The following is a 23,604-nucleotide window of genomic DNA, read 5'->3' on the forward strand; positions in this document are numbered from 1 at the left end:
CCCCCCCCGCCGTCACGTCGCCCTCGCTCTGGTTCCCTCTGATCGGAGCCGCCGCGAGATTAGAGGCTGCCAAATGAATTAAAAGCCAATTTTAATCAAAAGCGGGCACCGGCTTTTAGGCACGATTACCCCGGATAATAACTGGTAGGATGGGTCTGCGCGTAAGAGCAAAAGAGGGAGACAGAGGGAGGAGGAGAGAAAGAGAAGGAGAGAGAGAGAGAGAGAGAAGAATGGATCCCATATATTACTTCTACGTGCTCCTCGCGATATAGGAACCAATTCGCCGCTTGTTACGGGTTCGCAACTGCCCGTATTTTTCTATCGGAAGCGAACCGTCGGGGCGATTTAACCTCGCGATTGTGTGTCCCTCGAAACGGCCCTGAGGAGCTCGACGAACTTCGTGAAACTTCGTCGGCCTTTCCGAGAAGAGGGAAACAACCGCAGAAGAGGATGTCGCGCGTAGAGAGCACCGATGCAGCCGTGGCTCGCTGGAATAACACCGACCTTGATGCGAAGGCGAGACGACGCGTCGGGCCGAGAACCACTGGGACGCTACAATTTCGCGGCGTCGGCGTTATGAAAGCTATAATACAACGCGCGAGGGAGAGATGGTCGGTACCGACCCCCGTGTAAAGCGCGAGAAAAAGTCAAAAGGGAAAGACACGAGCGAACACAGAGGGAGAGAAGCGGCGTTACAGACGCGGCTTTCTCTCTCTCGTTATGAAGCGCGCGCGTATAATAGCGACCCTGTCATTAACACCTAAACGCACGATCGGCCGATGCGAGGATCGCGCTCTCCACGACGATGCACAGTAGACGAAGAGCGGCAGCGGGACGGACGGGAACGCAACGCATTCGGGGTATCACGGGATGGATCAAAGGTGCGACAGGTGAAGCCTGGTTTAGCGGGCTGACGCGGTAATCACAGCCCGCCGCGACTCGAATAATTAAATTCCAGTCCGGCCGATCGGTGTGCTGCCGGCACGCACGATTCCATCCTTGTCCCCCGCTCTTTCTCTCTCTCTCTCTCTCCCTCTCATTTCTCCTCTCTTCCTCTCCCGGTTTCTCGCTCGATATAAGTTTCTCTCTTCCGCGAGGTCCTTTCGAAATTCGCGCGCTTGTCAGTCACCGAAGGACACCCGATTTCGGAACGTCAAACGTTTCGAATGAGACGCTTCGTAAAGTGTCCGATGGGGTTACTTAAACGCGGTAAAAATGTCGCGTCACGTTAATTATAACTATCGCGTGTCACGCCGATCGCGCGTATCTGTTTGCTCGTCGCGCTCGCGCGCGGAGGGGCGAACGAAAAGTCGATAATTATTATTTACCTTGATTGCGGATGATAGTTATTATCGTGTTACTCCTGACGCACTTGAATTATGACTTATCATTCCCCGACTGCGTTCCCTTTCGCGCCGTTTTTCCCTCGCGTGCCCCCTGATGTCGCCGTGAGGCCGCAGGTAATACGCTCTCTAACGCGACGATTCAATTGATGGATACGTCACGGGCGTGGGAAATAAGAAGAAGGCAAAATGCGCGGTTGTTACGCGCGATCAATCCCCTCCGCGTCTCGCCTCGCGGCCGTTCGATATCGACGAAACGACACATTACACGGTTTCGTCGGCGAATTGCCGCGGGAGACAATGTACGGTTCGTTCGAAGGAAGCGACGCGCGACAGCGAAGAAGCTCCCCCCGGGAGGATCCGCGGACTCCCGCGGACCCGCCGTTGGCACTTTCCTCTCGCACGGTTCCTCAAGGACGCTCTCACAGTGTCTCAATCCCCCCGTGCGCACGCCGGCGTCTCCGCGAGAGGGGCGCTTGAGTAATCGCCGGTCGGGAGAGGCTCGTTGTCGGCAGTTGAGCGCCGTGAGAGGCGAGAGAGCAGAGTAACAGAGGGAAAAGGTGGAGGTAAAAAGGGGACGGGAGGGGCGGGAGGAGGTACGCGAAGGTGATGGATCTCGGGGAGGTGCAGACGCGGCGCGAAAACTGGCTCCTCTGTTTGCACAAGCGAGGCCTGCTTCCCTCCTCCCGAACCTTCCTTTCGTCCCCTCCCTCGCCGGCAATCGTCTCGAGAGGAACCGCCTCGTACTCGCGCCGCGCGTAGGGCGGACAGCCCGTTCGCTCGTTTCGTACGGGATATCGCGCGCGAATTCCCGCGGCGCGAAATCGCGAGATGATCGCGGGACGGCGCGTTTCTCGCCGGTGGCGAATTCACGCCGCGGAACGAATGACGCTTCATCTACTGAGATGTAACTTTGAATCACACCCGGCGCAAAGAAGCGCCCGGCGAACGCGAGCGGTAAACGCGCCTTCGTGATCGTGACGAGCCGTTTCTTCTATGAACAAGTGTCATTGTCAGGACGGATGTGTGCCAAGGCGGTAAGACAGGCAGGTGGAAAAGCGGACGAGCGATATGTATCTAGACGCGTTCCAATACGCGCGTTTCACATCGAATATCTATCTTCGGCTCTCGGAAGGGGAACGACGACGGGCACTTCGCAATCCGCGACGACGATCGCGATAAATAAGAACGGGAGAGGAGGCGAGTCCACGATGCAAACGATAGAGCAAACGACGTGAGACAAACAGTGTCTAGCCGGAAACAATCGAGACGAGGCAGAATTACATCGCGTAATTCATCGGAGCTCCTCGATAGTCGCCTCCCCCCCCCCCCCNCCGTCCGCGCGTCCGAGGCTCTGCTCGCGGAAATAGAACTGCGGTTATTAGTTCGTAAAAATGGAGATTTCACCCTGGAAGGCCCCGTGAAGGCATTCGGTAGCAAAAGCGAGCGAGCGAGAGAAAGAGAGAGAGAGAGAGAGGGAAGGAGAGAAAGATAAGGCCTCCCGAACGCGGGTTTGGATGATAAGGATCGCGGTAAATTAAGTTCTTTATAGCGGCATCGCGCCCGGATATTTCCAGGCACAAAATCCCTTTTTTACGTACCGAACTATCGATCGATGGGATAACGGCACGGCTGGAACGGTGATTGGGATCGATTCAATTAACAGATTTGATTAACTCATCCCGTACGGTCGATATTATCGCGTGCCCGCACGCGTAACGGAATCTCCTGCGCGCGCGCTATGTGTATATTAATCAGCATCGAGGGCCATATTTCCCCAACACACGCGGCAGTTTTAATAAATAAGTAATTAACGATACAGCAAATCGCGCGGATCATCCCGAGCCGGGTATTCGCGAGTTTCACAGGGCCATTCTGAAAGAAACTCCTCCTCTTTCGCGGAGAGGAGATTTTTGCTTTTAATGGGACGCTGTAAGGATGTTTCTTTTCGTTGTAAGAGCTGTAAGACGATAAACAGCAATAAAGATACAGCGCGAATATAAAGGTACTTCGAGTAGTGCCACACCTACTTCTTACACTGAGAGAAAAAATATAGTTATTTTCGGGAACAACAATATCCTTTCTTTATTATTTTAACCACACAAAAATAGTAGTAGCAACATGCAGGTAAGAGGTTATTGTCGTTAACACTGTAGTAACGTTTACTAGAAAAATAGTTCTCTCGACTAATTTTGTGATTAAAACGACAAAAAGGATATTGTTGTCCTCGAAAACAACGATATTTTTCTTTCAGTGTGGCAAATATTTACTCGAACGTAGTACTTTTTCCCCATCAGAGTACCGAGTTAATTACTATTTCGTCGAGCGAAAAACTTTGCATTACGTCGCGACTAAATTACACCGACGGGTACAACGGATGACTGTGGTCTTACTTACGGTAGGCTGCATTGCTATCGTTGCGCTGCTCGGCTGTGACTGTGCGGCCTATTACGGTAACATTGCGGCCGCTGCAAACCGCGTGGAGACTCACGGAGCGCACCATCGTCGGCGCCGCCCCGCACATCACCACCTGCAATCACAAAGGTCGCTCGTTTGTATCAGAATTGTCGAGGGATTCGGTCGAAATTTTCCTCGGCGTTTCGGCGTGAACGCTCGACCAGCTGGTCGTTTTCACGAAACGCCCGCGAGTAGTCGTTCGCGTTAGCGAATATTTCAGACATCGTCTCGGATCGCACGTAAGATCGGAATTGAATCAGCGATGCTCTTTGCGACCCGCCGAGGAGCAGAACCGCGCTCTGCTCGGACGCGCTCGTTTTACGATTCGCACGGTATTATTTTATTATTCGGTCAGAAGGGGTAGGAAAGATGTCTGCATTTCCGATATTCGATGAATTATTCAAACGCCGCGAAATGCATGCATACATATGCGAGCACCGATCGTGCGATTAAAGGAGGAAGGGAGAGAGAAAGAAAAAGCGGTAAGTATGGCAGGTGATAAAGGCGAAAAAAAACAAGAAATCACGAGGCGACGAGTGGCGCCGAGTAATTCGGCCGTAAGTTAAAGCTGCGCTTTATATTGCACCGCGCACGAATTATGCTGATTTCCGGATTAATAGAGGGAACAGAACGGTGATGAGATAAGAATTCGCGTGCCTTGTTTTCGGAGCGACGACCGGGATGAGAGTCGTTAAGAAACGTCGAAAATTCTTCCACGACCGGCGACGTGGGGATCGCTTTTACGATCGGTTCACATATCACGCGACATCGAGTCATTCGTTGATCCGCCCGCCGCGGCTGATTCGGATAACGAATGAAAAAGAAGAAGAAGGGAAAAAAAGAAGGGAGAAAAGGGAAGAGCGGGGGGGAAAAGAAGTAACGCTCTCCGTGTCGGAGGAAGACGGAGAGTCCCGTCCAGCGCCGCTCCGGAGATGGTGCGCGCTGATGGCAGAAACCTCGTTAACGAGCGAACACGAGCCATCCATTAATAGTCGCCGAAACTGGCGTTCCGTTTATATGAAATGTGGCGCCGACAATGTTACGCGGTGGCGGGCGCGTCTCTTCCGACAAACAACGAGCGAGTCAGACGGGCGGAAATCTTGCCACGCGCGATCGCTTTTATCGATATCGATCGTACTTCTTGTTTCTTTCTCTTCTCTCTTCCCTCCCCCTTTCTTCTTCTTCTTAAATCAGCGCTACCTCTTCGAGACGAGGCCGTGTCGGAATTTATCGCGAGGAAGTGGCCGATGTCGTCGCGCAATAAGCGCGCAGAGAGCGACGGGCATACGCGCGAACGGGCGGGCTGCCCGTTTATCGTTTACAGAGAGCAATTAAATTCGCATCGCGGAACTTTATTGCGAGCTCCACGATCCTGTAACACCCGCCTCTTAGAATGCTCCGAGATGTTGTCAATCGTGTGTGTGTGTATATATGTGAACAGGCCGCGAGGCGACGAGCGGGTGGTAACGCGCGCCGCTTCTCTCTATCGTTTAACTTACAAAGTTAAGTAGCGATCGCGCCGAAAGTTTTTACGAGTGCCGACTACGAGTGCCAGCACGCGACAGATTCGGTGTTTAGCCGCGTCGCATTCGCGCGTCCCGGATAAAAAAGTCTCTCTCGACTCGCTAATTGATTCGCGCGTCATCAGCGCGATTTCGCATTATCATTTAATCGACAAGACTCCCGGACCGTAAAGACGCGAATAGCTTTGCAGTTTTATGTATCGGCCATTCATTAAATTCTCACCTAACAGCCGTATCGTCAAGGCGACAGTCCCCCGAACGCGCTCTCGTCATGATCTACCGCGAGCGGTTGCTCTCCTCCGACTCAGCCGACCACCCATTTCATTATTTATCGGCCGGGCGGACCGTTTATTGCATCGCTCACGACCGGTATCGAGCATACATAAATCTCATTTAAATACGATCCCCGGACGAGTCTGTCGCGCGCGAATTGTCCTTATCGTCCTGCCGGGAGCCATAGATCTCCACCGAATTTAAAGGCGCGATAAATAATCGACGCCTAATAGCGGCCCGATCTTTACGATATCGAGATCGACTTGCGAGGAGAGCGGCCTGCACGGCGCGAGCTCGAAAATCGGCGCGCGTCAGCAAGGAAAAGAATTTTTATTTCGCGGCCTGACCGATTGGGAAAACCGGGCGTGCAAAATTCAACGAGATTCTGTCCTCCGCCGGTCGAACTACCGTATAATTCGAGCACGAGGGAGTTGAAGAAAAAGAGATAAGTGACTCGTCGCGCGCGGTTAATCGAAGCGCGCGGACTAACGGGACGAGCACCGTCGTGAAGCGAGCTCGAGAGTTCCCAGAGCAGAGTTCGAGATTCGTGGCGCTTCACGGTGCATCAGGGCGACGAATTGAGCGTACGTCGCGATGAACGAACCCTTTACTTTGGCATTTATGTGACGTAGGACGAGGTATTTGCGAACGTTCCGTGTCTGAAAGACCTCGGCTCGCGGAAAGCGCAAGATCTGGGAGATGATATTCCAACGATCCGGGACCCCATTCTGAACACGAATCGAATCGCCTTTCTGATTTTCAAGCTGAAACAACGTTACGTGACGCTCGTACGGGAAAAACTAGCGCTTAAAATTGAAAAAGAATATAAGGCATATAAAATACTAATGGTCCTACATTTACCTTACTCTGGGCATTTTCATTGTCTCGATCTTAAATACGAATATTCAAACCGTCAGCACAGAATACATGCGCGTGATTGAATATACACAAATATTGTCAAACGTTCAAAGATTAAATATTCGTATTTAAGGACCGAAACAAGAGTGTCTACACAGTTAGGCACGTGTCCGAGCATCGGTACTTTTACCTTACGGTAGCTGGTTCGCTACCGGTCCAGAATGGGGCCCCGAGTCTGACTCGACGGTGTAAATTGTCAGCGTCGTGAACGCGTGGGAGTGGAAGTGCGGCGATCATTAATCTATGGGCAGGTGAGGTGCGTGCCGACGTAATCGGCGATTTGACTCTTGGCACGAGTCTCAGCACGCGATCTTCACCCGAGTCTCTCCCTCCCTCTCTCTCTCTCTCTCGACCTCTTCGTGCTGCGGGGATATCTCAGATCTGACCTAGTCACCCTCGCGATCGCGGCCCGCCGTATATCTTCGCGTGTATCCGCGGGCTACAAAGTAGGCGATCCCGCGACGGCGAGTTCGGCGGAACTGCGGCCGGAGTTTCGAGTACGAAACTTTATGCCACCGCTTGTTACCGGTCGCGAAACTGGGCCGGCAGATCATCAGATTATCCTTTATGCAATTGGTTCGTGCCACTAATGTCGGGACGCATGCTCGAAGATAAGATTACGCGGCGTAATTATAGCGCGATAAACGTGCGTACATCGATCTCCCGCTGATCCGACGTTTGACGAATTCGACGCTCTCTCGTTATGAAATATTCATGAGTGGAAAAAAAAACGAGTTTCGCGCGCCGACTAGCTGAACTCGCCGCTAACTCGCAGTCACCCCCGTTTCTTTTCATTTGTTGACTGTTGCAAATAAATATAAACGAATGAACGGGATCACAACGAACGCGTCCGCACTGAGAAACCCATTCCGTTGACTGTTGTTTGAATCGAACCTTTTTCGTTACAGAGAAGCAAATCTTGGTTCTCATAATCAAAACATCTGTTTGCTCATATCCAGACGAGAATTTAGCTCGAGTCAACTAAATGCGTTTCTCAGTGTATACTCGTAATTTAGAAATTCGCTCATTTCCGAGACTCTAATAGGTAGACGACAATGTTCGCTGCTGTACAACAATTATACCGAATTACTCACCATCAGGATGCACAAAATCTTCGCTAAAACGACAAGCTGTGGTAACCTGGAAGCAGAAAAGGAATACACTCGTTAGTTTAGAAATGCGCGGGGCAAAATGCGAACGGGAACGCACGATAAATCCGTTTTAGCCGGATACGTTTCAATTTGCGGGGATCCGCGCGGACCGCCGCGGCATTTCCAAGTGATTTATCGTATGCGAATAAATATCCCGTGATTACACGGTGGGTCGGCGTAGGGACGGCCATTGCTATTACCAGCCGCGCAAATTGAAAGCGCAGGATGTACCGGATCAGTACGGCGGCCGATAAGCGAAAACGCGGGATAATTAGTATCGAAAAGATATCACTGCAGATAGGCTTCCACCGCGGTATCTAATTCACGATTCCGATTCTCGCTGCTCCGACGCTCGTGCGCGCGCTCAGCCCGCACCTCTTCTCAGATGACAGAACGTCAAAAATACCTCCGTGCATGTTGACCCTCCCGTACCTCACAAGTATTTCATGCCAATCGTTGCAAATCTGCACGAACATATCGATCCACGGATGTGCATTCACCGTTGATCTCTCGACATTTACTAGATATAAGCTCACTAGAAATTCCCAATCACTCGACATTTACTAGATATAAGCTCACTAGAAATTCCCAATCACACACGCAGATCGCGTCTGTATATATGTATCCAGTACTAACTAATAAGTGTCAAGAGATCAATGTCGGTCTGTATATTGCGCTTGAAGCAATCGTGCCGAGACGAACGTCCCCAACACTTCAGAATGATGAGATGTGATACTCTATCGGGCGATCGCTCTATCGATCCGGTGTGCCGCACCTTCCAACCGCAAGGAGGGACACTTATCCCGCGGAAAATCGTCGATAACGTGAACGCGTGTGGGAAAAGGGACATCGGAGAATCGTAGAAATCAAGAGTGGTGCTGCGGCGTGCCCCGCGCGGATTGTAAATAATAACCCGGTTCCACAGGAGCCGCCGCAAGTAGTTGCGCAATGCGAGCGCGTCTCACGTTACACAGAACACAGGTGAACAACGAGTCGCGCGGCGAGCGGGAACTTTCGTTCGCCCGTTCGCTTTAATCCCGACCGGGTTATTGGCTCGCTCGTGGTACCGCGGAGGTTGGACCAAACGTGCCTTTCTTTCGCCTCATCCCGCCTACCTCGTCGCAATGTATTCGATGCACCGTGCGGAATGTCGTCGCCGGGCCTCCCCCTCCGCCGGGGATCCTCTCGCGAAATTCGTTCACGGACAAAAGGAAGAACGTCACAGCTAAAAACTAGCTCCCGCAGGTAAGAATTAACTGTCCGTATAATGCGAGATTCAGATTAAGGCAAGTTAATCTAGCTAATTCCTTTTGTCCCCGTACTTAATTTTCAGCTCCCACGGCTAAAACTAAATTCAAGCGACTCAATCTAATTAATCCAGGTGATTAGATTTCAGCTTGCGTTACATGGACAGCTTCCACCCTTTTCTTTTTATCGTGTCCGCTCCCCGCGACGAAGGGGTCGTCGTGGAGGAGAAGCTCCGCCGGGTTTCAACGAGAGGCGCCTCTTTTGCGAAACACCGGCTCTTCGTATCGGCGTTCCGGCTTTCCCGGGGTTTCCCGGCGATGAGCCAGCTTTAATCGCGATTAGACAGCCGAGGTAATTGCAGTTAATCTCCCCCGGACACGGCGTGTCCCGAGCCGCCGCGTGGGAATGATCGCGTTCGGCGTGGAAAATCTCCGCGGCCGCGAGGAGAGTCCGCGATTTCGCCAGAGGACTCCGCCGGCGTGCATTCATCATCGCGCTCTCCGCGCGATATACATCAGGTCGTAACGCAGGGGCCCGGGGAGCGGGGCGAGCCGACTCGGGTTTCGAGGTTTAATTGCACCGGCGCGACTGCGGCAACGCGGCGCGGCGACTCGATGCAAATACGCGACTGGATTCGTAACGTTCGACATTCGCTTGCCGGATGTGGCGAGGAAACGATTTATGCTTTATTAAATCGACGCGACGGACTTTTGCGCGCGCGCGCGCAAGTATGAGAGAAAAACGAAAAGGGGAAGGGAAGAAAGAGAGAAGAAGTCTCTGAAAATGTCTCTGAAAGGTGAGAGATTCCAAGCCGGCGGCATTTTTCGCCTCCGAAGGCGAGTTCGCTCGCGAGTATAGTCGTGCTGCGAATTACCATCCGTTTCTTTCGAGTGGAATCACGATCGCGCTGTTTTGTTCCCGAGAAACCATCCTCAGCTTGCTCTTAACCCTTTCGCCGCGCTCTGGCCAAAAGCGCTCGCTGTGCGGCGCGGTATTCGATTATTGTGTACAACGCTGGAGAAGCGGAATAACATAATAAAGAAAATTCCAACCGAAAGATTCAAATGAGGTGCCGCGCGTATGTGGAGTCTGCGAATGACGAGCGATTTGCCACGATATAATATATAATATCGTACGCAGTGAAAGGATTAATGAATGGATAGCAACAAAATAAAGGGTGGTCAACGAGGGGGCGTTGCGAGTGTAAAACGAGAGAAATGTAAAAGGGAAATGGATCGCTGCGCCGCCACCTGTTTCCTTTTACGCCGCGAGAACCGTTCGCGGAACGTGTGTCGTGCTACATTCCAAAGTATCTAATTTACGTCAGCTGCGTCAATACCGATTTTTCAATTTTCACATCGGCGGATACCCCATCCCGCCATCTGAACCAAGGTGTGCGAGTATCCCGCTCGCCGGGATGCCGGGTTTACATAATTGCAAACTTAGTCACACAGCGCGCGACATCCCGCTGACAACCGCTCGCCGGCCGTTTCATTAACGGCCGTGGATCACCTCGGGACGCGATAATACACGCGCCGCGAACGCAGGTATCGCCGACGAGAGCCGCGGGATACATTAACATTCGGATCTCCCGGGACATCTTGCGCAAGGAGGAGGCGAGATGTTCCGAGGAGCGAGGCCTCTCCATGAACGGATGGATGAGACGTGTCACCGAGGACGGAAAGGTCGCCGAGGATAAAGATTTCCAGCATAGATCGCGCCCGCGACGTCGATCGCGCGACGATTGCGCGACACACGTTCTTCGTTCTTTCGCGACCATCGCTTCACCGCTTGTGCCCCAAACTCATGAATATTCTCTCAAGCTTCTCTCAATCCGCGAACGGATTGTTCCAATCAAACTCTAAATCGAATCTTTTTGCACCAGAGTGACCGCTAATTTTATCGATTCAACAAGCTGTTTTCCGAGAGGTTTCCCCTAACAGACCGGCTGATAAACCGGAGGATATCACCTGTTGGCGGAGGCCTCTGATCGCACGGAACCACGAGGCGTTGGATGCTGCGTGCCGTCGCGCGGATGCACGTGGCGGTAGCGTCACGAAATTCCGCGGAGTCGCGAAATCCCGGTATGCCGTGACAAATTCCGAGACACGCGAGAGCGAGAGAGAGAGAGAGAGCGCGCGCGTCACGCGCGCGTCATGCTCGCGTATTTCTCGTGACGCAGCGTCTAGTTAATGCTCATTACCGTCTCGCAACGATACCTCCGTTAACAACTGAATCTACTGAAAAGGTTAAAAAACACCGTGACAGCGCCGATATCTCTTCGTCGACGTGCGTTTTCCTCCCGAGAAATATAGACGACGAGAGCTAAATGATTTAGCGCGGGAGCTTTTTCGGGAAAAAGGCCTCCGCCTCGGAGATTCCAGAATTTCCCCAAGTTTTATCTCCACGTAGCGCGCGATTTCTCGGGGACGACGCCGCAACGGATGGATGAGATTACGATGACGGCGATAAAAGGCGAACGACGCCGGCCGAGGAGGCGTCCTCTCCGTTATCGACCCGCCGATTGGAATTCGAAGAGAGCGCGTCCTGTAGGGCGGCGCTGAGAAATATCAACGTGGCGACGAAATCGCCGTAACTCACTCAACGATCATAGCCGTAGACATAGCTGCGTGTCCCCCCGCCTCGGCGTGTCATCTCAGTCCGTGCATTGTAAATCGCACGAATTACGGCCAGTCAGCAGCGGTAACGATTCGAGCACTTCGTTTCGTCGCGAGTCCCCGAGCGGTTTCGACGCTCGTAGACGACGATCCGGCCGTACGATCCGTGACGGATGGATATATGCGGGTTGCGCGACGGAACGCGTCCCCGATGACGGGGATCGACGACACCTCCTCTCCCCCGAATTGCAACTCCTACGATCGATCGATCGAACAGTCCAGTTTCGAGAGCGAGCCGCGGTTACGTCACCCTCGCTCTCCGACGACGAGGAACGTGCCGACTTCTTTATCCGCGTCGACCGTCCGGATCGAACTCTGCGGAAGAATCGGCCGCCGAGCCGGACCTATATACCGTTTCCAGCGTCACGTACAGCCGGCGAATTCGCGTCATCGAGGCGACACCGGTGTGAAAGAGAGAGAGAGACTCTCGGTTTAACCTGGATTACGCCGATATCGCCGATATTAATCGTAACGCTGACGTAACAGGCGAATCCCCGCGGTCGAGGAGAGCAGAGCGATTCCCCCGCTAAACCGACCGAGGGATCGTCCGCGCGCTGTCCAAGTGTCGAGTCTCGCGCCGACGACGAATTCCCGCACCCCCCTGTCGATCGACGGACGCACGCCGAATTTGAACGATGTCACACAGGCCCACCGAGCGTATCGACGCCGGCTGCAAACCGCGGAAAATTGGAAAATTCAATCACTCCGCACTTGGCCGCACCGCCGCGCGAAATCGCTCGTCACTCGCGACTCGATCGACGCGCGAAATCGTGGATTCTCCGAGAGATCGGTCTGCGAATGCACGCGTTACTCCGGCTAGTCACCGGGACGGGATCAGCACGGTGAATGCCAGCGAGGACCCGTCGTGACATCCCGGGCCACGTGGGGACTCATCCAAAGGGGATTTTGGTGGGGATATTTGTCGCCGGCCGCGCGAAAAACTACCAACACTTGAATAGGCTCCGACACGGCCGATGAAAAACACGGCTACCGAGCCGACGCCGATGACTCTCAGCTGGACGCCGCCTGTCGCCTAGAGGCGGGGTACGCGGATTTCGGTGCGTGACTCCGCCGGCCCGATCCTGAGGATTCTCCGCGGCGTTTTCAGCGCCGCTTAATGAACCTCCCGATCGATCGACGTGACTCGTCACTTACAAGACCGTCGGCGTCGTGTCATCATCCTTGGATTAAAACTTTTTTTATTATTACACGATTTTTAGCTTTCCATATATATAAGGTGAAATTATTATAATTATACGGGCCGTTATAAAGTTGGCATTTCATATGTTGTACAAGTATTGTCGGACGGAGAATTGACTAGAAGTCCTCCATCCGGCAACCAATCGGCATATCCGTGCAAGGCTCAAAATCGCGCGATTCTCCGTCCGGGGAATGGCAATGCCGTGCATTAACGGAGTTATTCCCATTTCCTAGGCATAGTGATGTCGGAAATTTCGAATTAGACGCGTCCTTTCTGAATATCCGTGCATCACGACTGCTGCTTTAGCCAATCCTTGCCGGTCCACGGAATAATCGGCAGTCATGATGAACGAATGTTCCGAAACGACACGCCTAATTCGAAATCTCCGGTATCACCACGTTTAGGAAATAGGACTCAATTAACGCACGGCATTGTACAGCATACATGATGCCGACTGCATAACGTATGTTTTGCCTTGAAATACCGACGCAGACGCGGCGAGATTGTGTCGAGTCGCGTTCGCAACTAAATTCGAACAGTGAAGTTATCTTCTTCGCATCAGGAAAAATCAGCTGAAATTATAGTTTACGTTATTCAACGTATTCGACGCCCGAAAGTTGCCGCGGCGTTAATTTATTACGGAACTGCTCGCCGCGATAGTCTTTCACCCCCCAGAGTTTTCGGCGTTTTCCGCAGGAGAGGGCACGACGACGTCTCCATTCAGGGTAACCACGAAATTTACTACCTTTGTAGCATGCCCGTGCAGGCACGAGCCGCGCTAACGCCCCGAGGAAGAAGTCACCTGGCGTTACGTCACAAAGCCGGCGGGCTCCGAAATGTTTCCTAAACAGCCGCGGCAAATTGCGACAAATCACGCGCGTCAATGGATCCACGAACGGCGAACTGTCGGGGCCAATTGCGGCGGCGATGCGTTCGGCATCGCCGGCAACCGCGATCAACCCGTAACGTGGGTCGCGATTTGATTTAGAAGCGGTAAATTCGACCGCTAAATGACCGGGCGCAGCCGCGCGACGGATGCAATTTATAATCGTAACCGCGGCCGCGCGTGTTGCTGGCACATCTGCGGGGAGGGATCAACCTTGTTCTTTCATCTTGCCAATTGATGCGTAAATAACGGTTAATTTGCCGGAAGATATAGCTCTGATCCTAATTAGCACAGTGAGATAATGGATTTGAAAATATTCGCAACACCGCGTCCTTCTTCTTGCGTAGATGCACGAGTAGACGAATAAGATAATAACGACGGAAATAAAATTACAAGTTATCGCTCTCATTTTGCGGGAGATTTCTCGAGCTTGTCCGCAATTATTCGAATATTCCTTTTAGGAGGGAAAATGAGCGAAAGGCTTATATTTATGCGATAAATATTAGCGGATTGTAGGGCTCGAAAATTAGCTTATGACACCGAACCGTTTCCGCCTGCTCGCCGGGAATCTGCACGCGCTGCGGCGTAAATAAGATTCCGCGTCGACAGAGAGGCGCGTTATCGCGGTGTAGGCTGTCGTCGTCATCGTAAAACCCTAATCTCTTATTTCAGAGGACCTACTGTGGGTCTACGCGATCTACGCGGCGAATCGCTACAGCAATTCATAATTACCAGCAATTGGAAATACTTTGAGTTTCATCGGAGACTTTGTAACAGATCGATACGCAAAGGTCTTCCGAAACTTGCGAGGCTTCTGCGTGAGAGCGTTTGGTCTGATGTTACACATCGCATGACTGGCGTTTTCCACGGATCAACGATTAAATTCGGACTCGTCCGTGTGCGCGTTAATGACCCACGATCAATGACTAATCGGAAATAGTCGCGACTGTATACGCCTCAAATTCGACCTTCCAGTCGGATTTACGCGGCCCAGTCATTCGCGCCGTTTCCATGAAGAGTATCGCTGTAATTCGTCTATACAATACGGTTACCTTCGAGTTCCCGGAGATTACTCGGAACATCATCGAATTCGTCATCGAGCTCGCCACTTTCTACGTCACGGACAATGTTCTCGGGCTGTCCTCCGCCGCCGATGCATCCGGCTGTACCTCGAAACGTGCGGCTTTTCTGAGAAGCGTTTTTTAACTGTTCGCGTAGTCGGATTGTCTAATTCCTGTTTGCCTAACCAACACCATGACCCACTCTCGATGAATCTCCCTCGCTCATAGTCAGAACGCGCATATGTATTGACTAGCAAGAGGAAAGTACTCGCGCACTCGCGATATATCATAAAAGGGAAAATTCTTATTATTATTATTATCATCAAAATGAACATACGATCGCCGAAAGTGCCGGGCGAAGCGGCCCGCGTTCGGATCTATGCCGGCGAGGCGTGCGCGAACTATCTCGTTGATTGAGCCGGACTTTTTCTTCCCTCCAGCACACGAGCACACTCGTGTCTCCAGGCTGGTGCCACGTGAAGTGGCAGATAGCCGTCGACGTCGCGCGTTTATGGAGAACGGATAAGGAGACGATGAGCGACCTAAACGCGTCCTGTAACGCTACGTAGAGGACTGTCGTGCGTCAAGTGCACGCCCGGGATGCGGAGGCCCAGGGAGTGGAGGGAGAGAAGAGGAATATAAGGAAGGAGAAGAGCACAAACAAGAAGAGGAGCCACGCGAGAGGAGTACGCGACGTGGTTTTTGCTCGGAAGCCGCGACGTTCCGCCGGCGTCACATTCATTCTGACACGCTCCTCGTCATCCCCCCCGCGAGGAAAAAACGGCTGCTGAGTGGCGGGTCGAGAAGGAAAAAGGGAGGGAAAGAGAGAGAGAGAAAGCAGGGGGGTAGATGAGCAAATATCATCGTTGCGGAGGAAAAACCGTCCACGGTGATTTGTTGATTCTCGAGAATGCCGTGTGAACGGCGGGCTGTAGGCCGAGCGATTAAAGTATCGATCGGCTTTCACTCACAACGCGCCGCTGTTTTCAGCGGTGATACGCGGCAGTAATTATGTATTCATTGCTTTCGAAGGGATCTACTCTATCGGGCATATAAATCGCAATTTTTAATTTTGTTCCGTTAACAATTCGGCGACTAATGTCGTCACTGTTGAGAAATCGAGGTTTCGTCGCCACGGGTTCCGGGTTCCACAAGGTTCGAGTTCACGCGTGAGTCCCGACTATTTCTGGAATTTTCAAGTGCTTCCGAGTAAAATTCGATCGTCACTCGTGTAACCTCTCACGATCGTACCACGTCGAAGCGGTGACACCTCTCAGGGACTCGCGCGATGACTCACCGGTGAAACTGATCTCGTACCCCCACCGACGCAGCGCCATCAAGTTCTATCCCTTGCATTCCTGGCGTTTTACTTAGATCTACTTAAAAGGGTTGGATCGTTCGATGCTCTTAGGGCGGGTATCGGTTTCGGATGAACGTCCACGGCCCGATCGAAAGCGTCCCGCGCGACCATTCATTACCCGCGCTCGTCTCGTTCGTTAAGTCGGGGCCGTTAAAGAGGCCACGGTTAATTGAGTTTTAGGAATTCATTTCCTCGCCGATAACCTCTCCTCAACGTGCGGTACCCGTTGTGACCGACGTCTGGGAATTTCGAGCGCGGCGATATCCCTCGAGAAAGAGAGAGAGAGAGAGAGAGAAAAAAAGAGCAGAGCGTGTATCGTCGCACATACTTTCGTGTCTTCTTACGATTCGATGTGGGTGATCGCGATAATCGAGAACGTATTTCAGCGTAAATCACGCGACACGCATCGAGAAAGTTTCAGGTCAGCAACCGACGTCTTGGAGGCTATAATTTATTTCAGCTGTTACCGGCTTTATCGAGCTGACCGGTATTTCAGCGCGATTACAGATAAACTTGAATTTTCATCAAATCCCGGCCTTATACGGCTTTACCCCGGACGGATGATAATTCGAGTACGTCAGTCGACCCCCCGACCCGGGGTTCTTCGTTTCCCGGTAATATTATGACACGAGTCTATGATCTAATTTACATTTTATCACACGATCCCGTGTTTAATGCGAAATCCAAAGAGCGATTTATGCGCCATTTGGAGTGGCTCGTTATCATATTACCGAGAATGTGATTCATCTACGAATTCATCATCGTAACGGAGCACAGCTAGACTCGGACGGCAATGAGAACGCGGCCGTATGTATGCGCGAGAGCGCATCTGCATCATTTTAAACGGGCGCAATTGTCGTAATTCCGCCGCGCATTTTTCGACGGAAACGTTCCGGGACGGTGATGTACGCTTAGACACGCACTTTCGCAGATTGCTCGCGTCCGATCGGCGATGCGTTTCACGCGAAACCATCCGCGTTATGAACCATGCGTATCGTGTCTCACGCGAGGAAAAAGCGAAGGGGAGGAGAGAAAGAAATGCGTGGAGGCTGTAGAAAGTTTTGTTTTGTCGGAAAGCAACATATATCGTCGTTCGACTCGGCTCATCCACGTCGGTATTTGTTGTTGGACCGTAATCTCTAATGGCTCCTATGGGCATTTAAATAACCATCTCGCCCACCCACCATCACTTAACTCTCTCCCCGTTTCTCCTCTCTCTCTCTCTCTCCCTCCCGTTCCTCTCCCTTTCTTTTCTCGGAACCCCGACGCACTATCGGAGGTACACGCTCTGGCGATTGAAGAAAAACGACTGCTCTCTCTCTTCCTTCCTGAGGTTTTCCGTTTTTTTTGCTCTCGTTGAGTGTCATCCGAGATGCGGATGTATGTGCGTAAATAAATTGCCACGGAGGCGGAAGTGAAGAAACGCGATCTCAAATGATGAAACAATCGATCCGACGTCTGACGCCAACGGATCTCTCTGACTTATTTTTCGGACAAATCCTCAGAGTCCTTTAATTATTCTTGTTTCTTTTCTTTACGACTGTCCGAAGGATTCCATCGTTATTCGTCTAGAGAGAGTATCGTCCTCCCGGGGGTCAAGGGTCGCGTCGTCCGAGGAATCGTCGGGAGATTGTCGAGAGTGGCAGACACGCGGATCGTTACGGCGCGGGCGGAAAATCACAGATGGACGAAGACGAATGTCTTCGGTAATATTGCATTACCGGGGATGAAAATGTACGACGTCGGGAGAAAATGGCTCTGCCAAAATCCGTCTGCAAGTGCGACGGATCTCTCTCTCTCTCTCTCTCTCGTGTTCGCTCGCGGCACGGAACGAGGATGAGTCAGCGGAGGTTAGTCATACGAAACTTGGTTAGTCGACGAATCCGCACAAGAGCGAAGGCGCACTTTTAGGGCACTCTCCCAGCAACCCGAGCCACCCGGGAACGGCAGTTCGCCGTTTTCGATCGATTCGGGCAACGATCCACCGATTAAATTTATATTTAGTGAGTCGTTCGCGTCTCTGGGATAAGCCAATGCCGTCCCCACGGAATCCCGTCGGCGTCCGTGAGGACGGAAAAATGCTCTCAAGGAGGAAGATTAAATCGAGTCGCTGATGGACGCGTACGCGTGGAAGTTTTATGATCCGCGCTTAATGAGCGCCGGCCAACGCTCGTTGGAGGATTCAACTTCGCTCTCGATCAGACAATCCGAAACGATCCGAGACGCAGTGTTCGGAGAAGCGGAAATGTGGAAATCACTCGAGCCCCACGCTATGGGCGAACATGGGGATGCCGTTCGAGGAATCTACCTCCGAATTGGAACACGTGCGGTAACGAGGAGGATTACCTACCTACGGATCAAATTGCGAAATTAGCGCGACGAGTGACTCAGCGTGGACGATTGTCCGTTAATTGGTCGTGTGGAAAATCGCGCGGCTGACGACGATCATAGTTATTAGTCGCACATATCGCGATCGCTCGCTCGTGAAAGAAGAAGTATCCCCGACGTGAAAGTAATGCCCCGGAAATCGCTGATAACGAGAGCGTGGAAGTGCGTGCGGGAGATAAGACACGCGAACACCGACGTTGGAATTCGTGTGATCGTTCTCCGGAATTTCGTGGAATTTCGTCGGACGCGGCCCCGGGAAACAAGCGTGTTACGTCAATGGCTTAACGTGCGTGCGTGAGCGATATCTAAGCCCAGACGACGTTCTTCGCGATCAATATTGAACAATCGAATGTTTACTTACCCCAGAAAAGGGATACGATATCAAATCTTTATCAAAAATATCCTCAGATGTTGCCGATGACGAGCAGCGTCATGTTTGTTGGCGACCTTCTTAGCTGACAAGCTTTCGACCGAGTCAGCTGATAATAAGCGGACAAACCTGCTCGAAATCATTCGCGAATCTAATTCAGAGATGACCGAATTACTGCTGCATCGCGAATCAAAATGCAGCGAATCAAGAGGGGCGCTAATTAAGTTGAAAAAAAAAAGTAAGATTTCATCACAGTCGTCGAGTAAGAAAATTTCATACTAATTTTTAATATCGCTTTCCTCTTCCATGAGACGGACAGAGAGAGAGAGAGAGAGAGAGATAAAAAATTAGAACAGATGTATCAGAGATACGCGTTGTTGACGCCTCGATCGCTAAGTACTTCATTACGCTACGATAATCTCTTACATCCTCTTCGGGGACGTTTTAAACGATAGAAAGTTAATTTACCTCTAATTACCCGGGGGCAGATAATTGCGCGGTTAATAGGGGCTTATCGATTATCGCGCAAAAACGAGCATTCGTAGGGCCTCCTCTTCGCGGCGGTCCGTCCGCGCGGCCGGGGAAGAGAGACACCGAGAGAGCTCGAGAGAAGCGATTTTAAGCCGCCGTGAAATGACCGGCCGGAATCGCTCCGGTTTAATAACTCTCGAGCGTTAGCGGGGCCGGGAGCGCGCCGGTGCCGAGAAGCGCGCCGCCGCGCCGATTATCTTCAAGCTCGCGATGCACTTATTGTCTTCGCGAACGACCCGCTTTCGAGCCGACTTATTAGCCGGCCTAATTAAAACATCGCCGTTACATCGCGTCGTTCGCAGGCACGCTCGCGGGATACGCCGCCGCGAGGATACTCGCGAAGGCGACGCGCCTTCGAAGAGGGGGAGGGGGCATCTTTCCCGATAACGAGCAACACGGTTGGATACAATTAGCGATGAAATCAATCGCCGTACCGCCGTGCCCCGTCCCATCAATATGCATAATCGCACACGAGCGCCATTAGCCGCGTCCGAGCGCGTGTGTTTGCAACATCGATGTCGCGCGACGCGAAGGTCTCCTCCTACTACTCTCCTTCGGTCGTCTCATATGCGTAAGTCGTTTTAGATGTAATTAGTGAGTGATTTGCACCGACTCTGACGATAGCGGGAGGGGAGGGGGAGGAGAAGGGAGAACGTGGAGCGAGCCGAGAGGAGGAGAGAGAGACGGGAACGAGTCGGAGATTGCGAGAAGGAGAGAGAGAGAGAGAGAGAGAGAAGGTGCCTTCCTGCTTTCAGAGTAGAACCAGTCCGAGGCGGACGTACCGCGGCTGTCTCTCCGCTCGCGGGAGGGACTTTGTCATGGCCGAGTGATATCCAATCGGGAATATAGTTAGAGGGAATGTGCTATCCAATCGGCGGTATGGATTGCCGCTAATTGGCCCCGATACTCGCGGACAATCATCTAACCGCGTCCAGGTGGTCCGCCATGGCGGAATAACCTCGATGCCGCGGATGATACGGGAGATCATCGCGGCCTTTGCATTTTCAGGCAGCGAAAGTCGCAGTCTGACTCTGAGACGCGTATTCGACGGTCCTCGGCGTGAGTCGACGGTCGAAATTAAACTTCGGTTTCCACTTTATTCCGAAGAAGTGAACTGGAATGTTCACGAAGCGTCGGGGACAAATCCACGAAGGACTCAGCGCTAACTCGGAAGCCGAGTGAAGAAATTGAATTTGATTCTATCAGAGGATTTTACCAGAATAAAGCGAAAGCTTTCAGAAAACTTTTCAGAAAACTTGCAATTGACATTGTAAGGATAAGTATTTTGACAGAATGTATAACGACTGACTTCTTCTCTCCATTTGTTTATTCTACACGGGGGAAAAAAGATCGGTCGAATTAACGTGGCCAAACGAATTGAAGTGAACAAGCCGAGCGCATTTTGGTCGAAGGGAAAGCGGAATTTCCGGTTCTAAAGAGCGAATTTAGTTGACACGAATGAAAAATTCTGTTTCCTCCTACGAAAGCCCGTTCGATTCCGCTATTGCCGCGTTAATTCAACCAATCTTCTTTCCCCGCGCACGTAAAACTACTGTATCGATATTTTTTTTTTTTTTTTTACGTCGATCACTTTCTTCGCCTCCGTTCTACATCTGAATCTGAATTTTAATCTGTACCTCGTTAGCTTCCTTTCGATTCCCGAGCGAGAGAGCGATGTTTCAACAAAGCCGTCGATTACCGTCTGCCAGTTGAAAAAGAAAAGAAAAGGAAAGAAGAGCGCAGCATCGCGAGATGTTACGGTACACCGGAGAATCTATATGTGCGGCGCGATTAGTAATATTTCATATCGCGTTATTCGATCTTCCGTACCGTGGGATGCAAATTACCTCTACCGACGTTGGTGGTCCGACTTATTTCTTAATTAGCTTTACTAGCTCGAGGGTGCGCGAGGGGACGGCCAACGAGGAAATATCTCCATTGCTCCTTTTTTATCAACAAGCTCTACTACACCGCTACTCCTTAGCGGGATCTCGACAGGATCCACCCGTGCCATTAACAAGCGAACACGCGGAGCAGCCGAATCGCTTACCGATGTACTACTTGCCGGCGTTCGGGTCTCGTATATCTTCTCTTTTTCCTTTCTCTCTTTCTTTCTTTTTCCCTCTCTCTCTCTTTCTCTCTCTTTTATTTCCACGCGCGAGCACACGCCTTTACTCGTCAATTCGGAGCTGTGTTTGCACTTGGCTTTTCAGAACAAGTGCTAAAATACCTGGCGCTACGCGCGTCGTTAAATCGCGCGGCGATTACACGCCAGAAATAAGCGACGCCGGTCCCCTCGGTCATAAAAGAGGAACCTCGAAATCCTGTTAATTATAACAAACACGGCAAGTGGATATCCCCTTCCCCTCCCGGTTATCACCGGACATCGAAATCCCAGCCAGATGTGTGTCAAGCCAGCTCATCTCCCAATGGAACCGAAGTGGCGAAGTCCGTCAATCGTCGGAAATACATCGCGCCGGCGAGCGTAATTGATAAAAATTTCACGCCGAGGCATTTGCTAAAATTTGCGCATGCCTGCGAAAAGCGATCGTACACCGCAATGATGCCTTGTAATTAGGAGTCCCCGCGACAGGATATTTTCAGGCGGGACAACAAGCCCGGGCTTGATGGATGAGCGCGCAAGTAGATAATGTCGGCACTGGTCAGACACGGAGACTCGGCGCAGCCGCTTTCGTCGCTCGAATTAATCGCGGCGCGAATGTGAATCGATCGAAAGGCACGGGCGATGCAACACGAAAATTAATCGCGCCGACGAAGTTTATCGGCGGTAAAACGGTGAGGAAGCAGAAGCGGGACAGATTTGTGTTACGAGATATCTCGCGTCCGGTTTAGAGCTGCGAGTAGCCGCGACAACCGTCTCTCCTCCGTCCGATTCTCGCGTCCGTCGAACACGAAGGTGTTAGCCGAGACGATGTATCTTAATTCGCGGCGCGAATCCGCCAATCCAATTTAACGCAAATCCGCCGGGCGCCGCGAACGGACGCGAAGAAATATCCGACTGACATCGGCGGCGACGAGACTCGTCTGCGAAGTGGAGGACGGCCGTCGGGAACGTATCGTTCGCCAAGGCTTTCTTATGGCGCAAGTTCGCCACGTAAGAGCCGGAGAAAGCAGAAGTGCTCCTCTCCTCTTTCTCTCGCCCGTTGCATACGTACGTTCCTCCTCGCCGACGTTCGTCATTGCGTCTCGTCTCTGTATGCGCGTCCCACGGGTGAGTGCACGCGTCGACGCACCCAGCCGCTCGATTCGCGAGATGATGACGTCCGACGTGGACACCTACACGTACATCGGCGATCGTCGAGATGCTTTACTTTTTTACGGCTTTACGAGCCGCATCGCCGATTGCTCCGCTTTGTTCAGGTTCAACGATCGGTGCCCGGATTCCGATGGCGATTTGTCGTCATCCCCGAATCCCCGTGGGCGCAGCCTCGTTTCTGCTTTCGGCGGAATCGCCCTCATCCGCTCCTCCCCCCCCCCCCCCCCCCCCCNGGCGTTCTCGTGCGCGGCAGATTCAGGAAACTTAAGCCGTTCGAGTTTCCGCGATGATCCCCCCGCCGAACTTATCCCGTGTACTCGACGAATTTACACGTACGGCACTTCCGAAGTAAAATCAGTCGGTGGAGATTGCAAAATGTGTGGAAAAGGGACGCCGATTCTCCGTTAGCAGATGCTCTCGCTCCGCTCGAACTTTCGCTCGAGACTTCGTCCGCGTATTCCCGCGCGCTGATCACCCTCGCCGATTTGCTCATTTTCACGTGTGTCACCTGCTTCATCCTCTACTTCGCATAAAATAGGTCAGTGCCGACCCGGTGCCGCGCTCTGGTGCAGTTTAACGCGGGTTCAGTGCCAGTGATCGAATCGACCGAATTCGCTGTGTGAATCTTCTCGGCACGCGCGCGCAAATTTCGCGGACGTCGCGAAAGAGAGAGAGAGAGAGAGAGAGCGATTACGACGCGCGCGTGTATGTGACGACATTTCCCCGTGCGACCGCAAACATTGTGTCATTGTCACGAGAGCAGACGCGTGTAGTACAGACGTGTAGGCGGACGCCGGGCGGGTCCGCGCGTATGAATTATACATCGCGAATGTTTTCGGTCTCGAATTTGCATCGCCCGAACGGCTACCGCCCGCTATTCTCGACCGCGCGGTGGCACCCTTCCTTCCTTCGCCCCTCTGTCCCCCCCCCCCCCCCCCC

General features: G+C 52.2%; 1 protein-coding gene across 1 annotated transcript in view; it reads right to left on the reverse strand.

The window, feature by feature from the left end:
• The window catches only part of LOC106748616 (fibroblast growth factor 18), a 62,311-nt gene that overhangs the window by 5,360 nt on the left and 33,347 nt on the right, over positions 1 to 23,604 (reverse strand). Inside the window, exons 2-3 of the mRNA XM_014627314.1 lie at positions 7,609 to 7,654; positions 3,741 to 3,873 (exon numbers count right to left, since the gene is read on the reverse strand). Of these exons, the coding sequence (XP_014482800.1) occupies positions 3,741 to 3,873; positions 7,609 to 7,654 (179 nt within the window). The remainder of the gene's footprint in view (positions 1 to 3,740; positions 3,874 to 7,608; positions 7,655 to 23,604) is intronic.

Source organism: Dinoponera quadriceps, unplaced genomic scaffold (assembly GCF_001313825.1).
Source record: "Dinoponera quadriceps isolate SergipeBrazil2010 unplaced genomic scaffold, ASM131382v1 scaffold3035, whole genome shotgun sequence".
Lineage (NCBI taxonomy): Eukaryota > Metazoa > Arthropoda > Insecta > Hymenoptera > Formicidae > Dinoponera > Dinoponera quadriceps.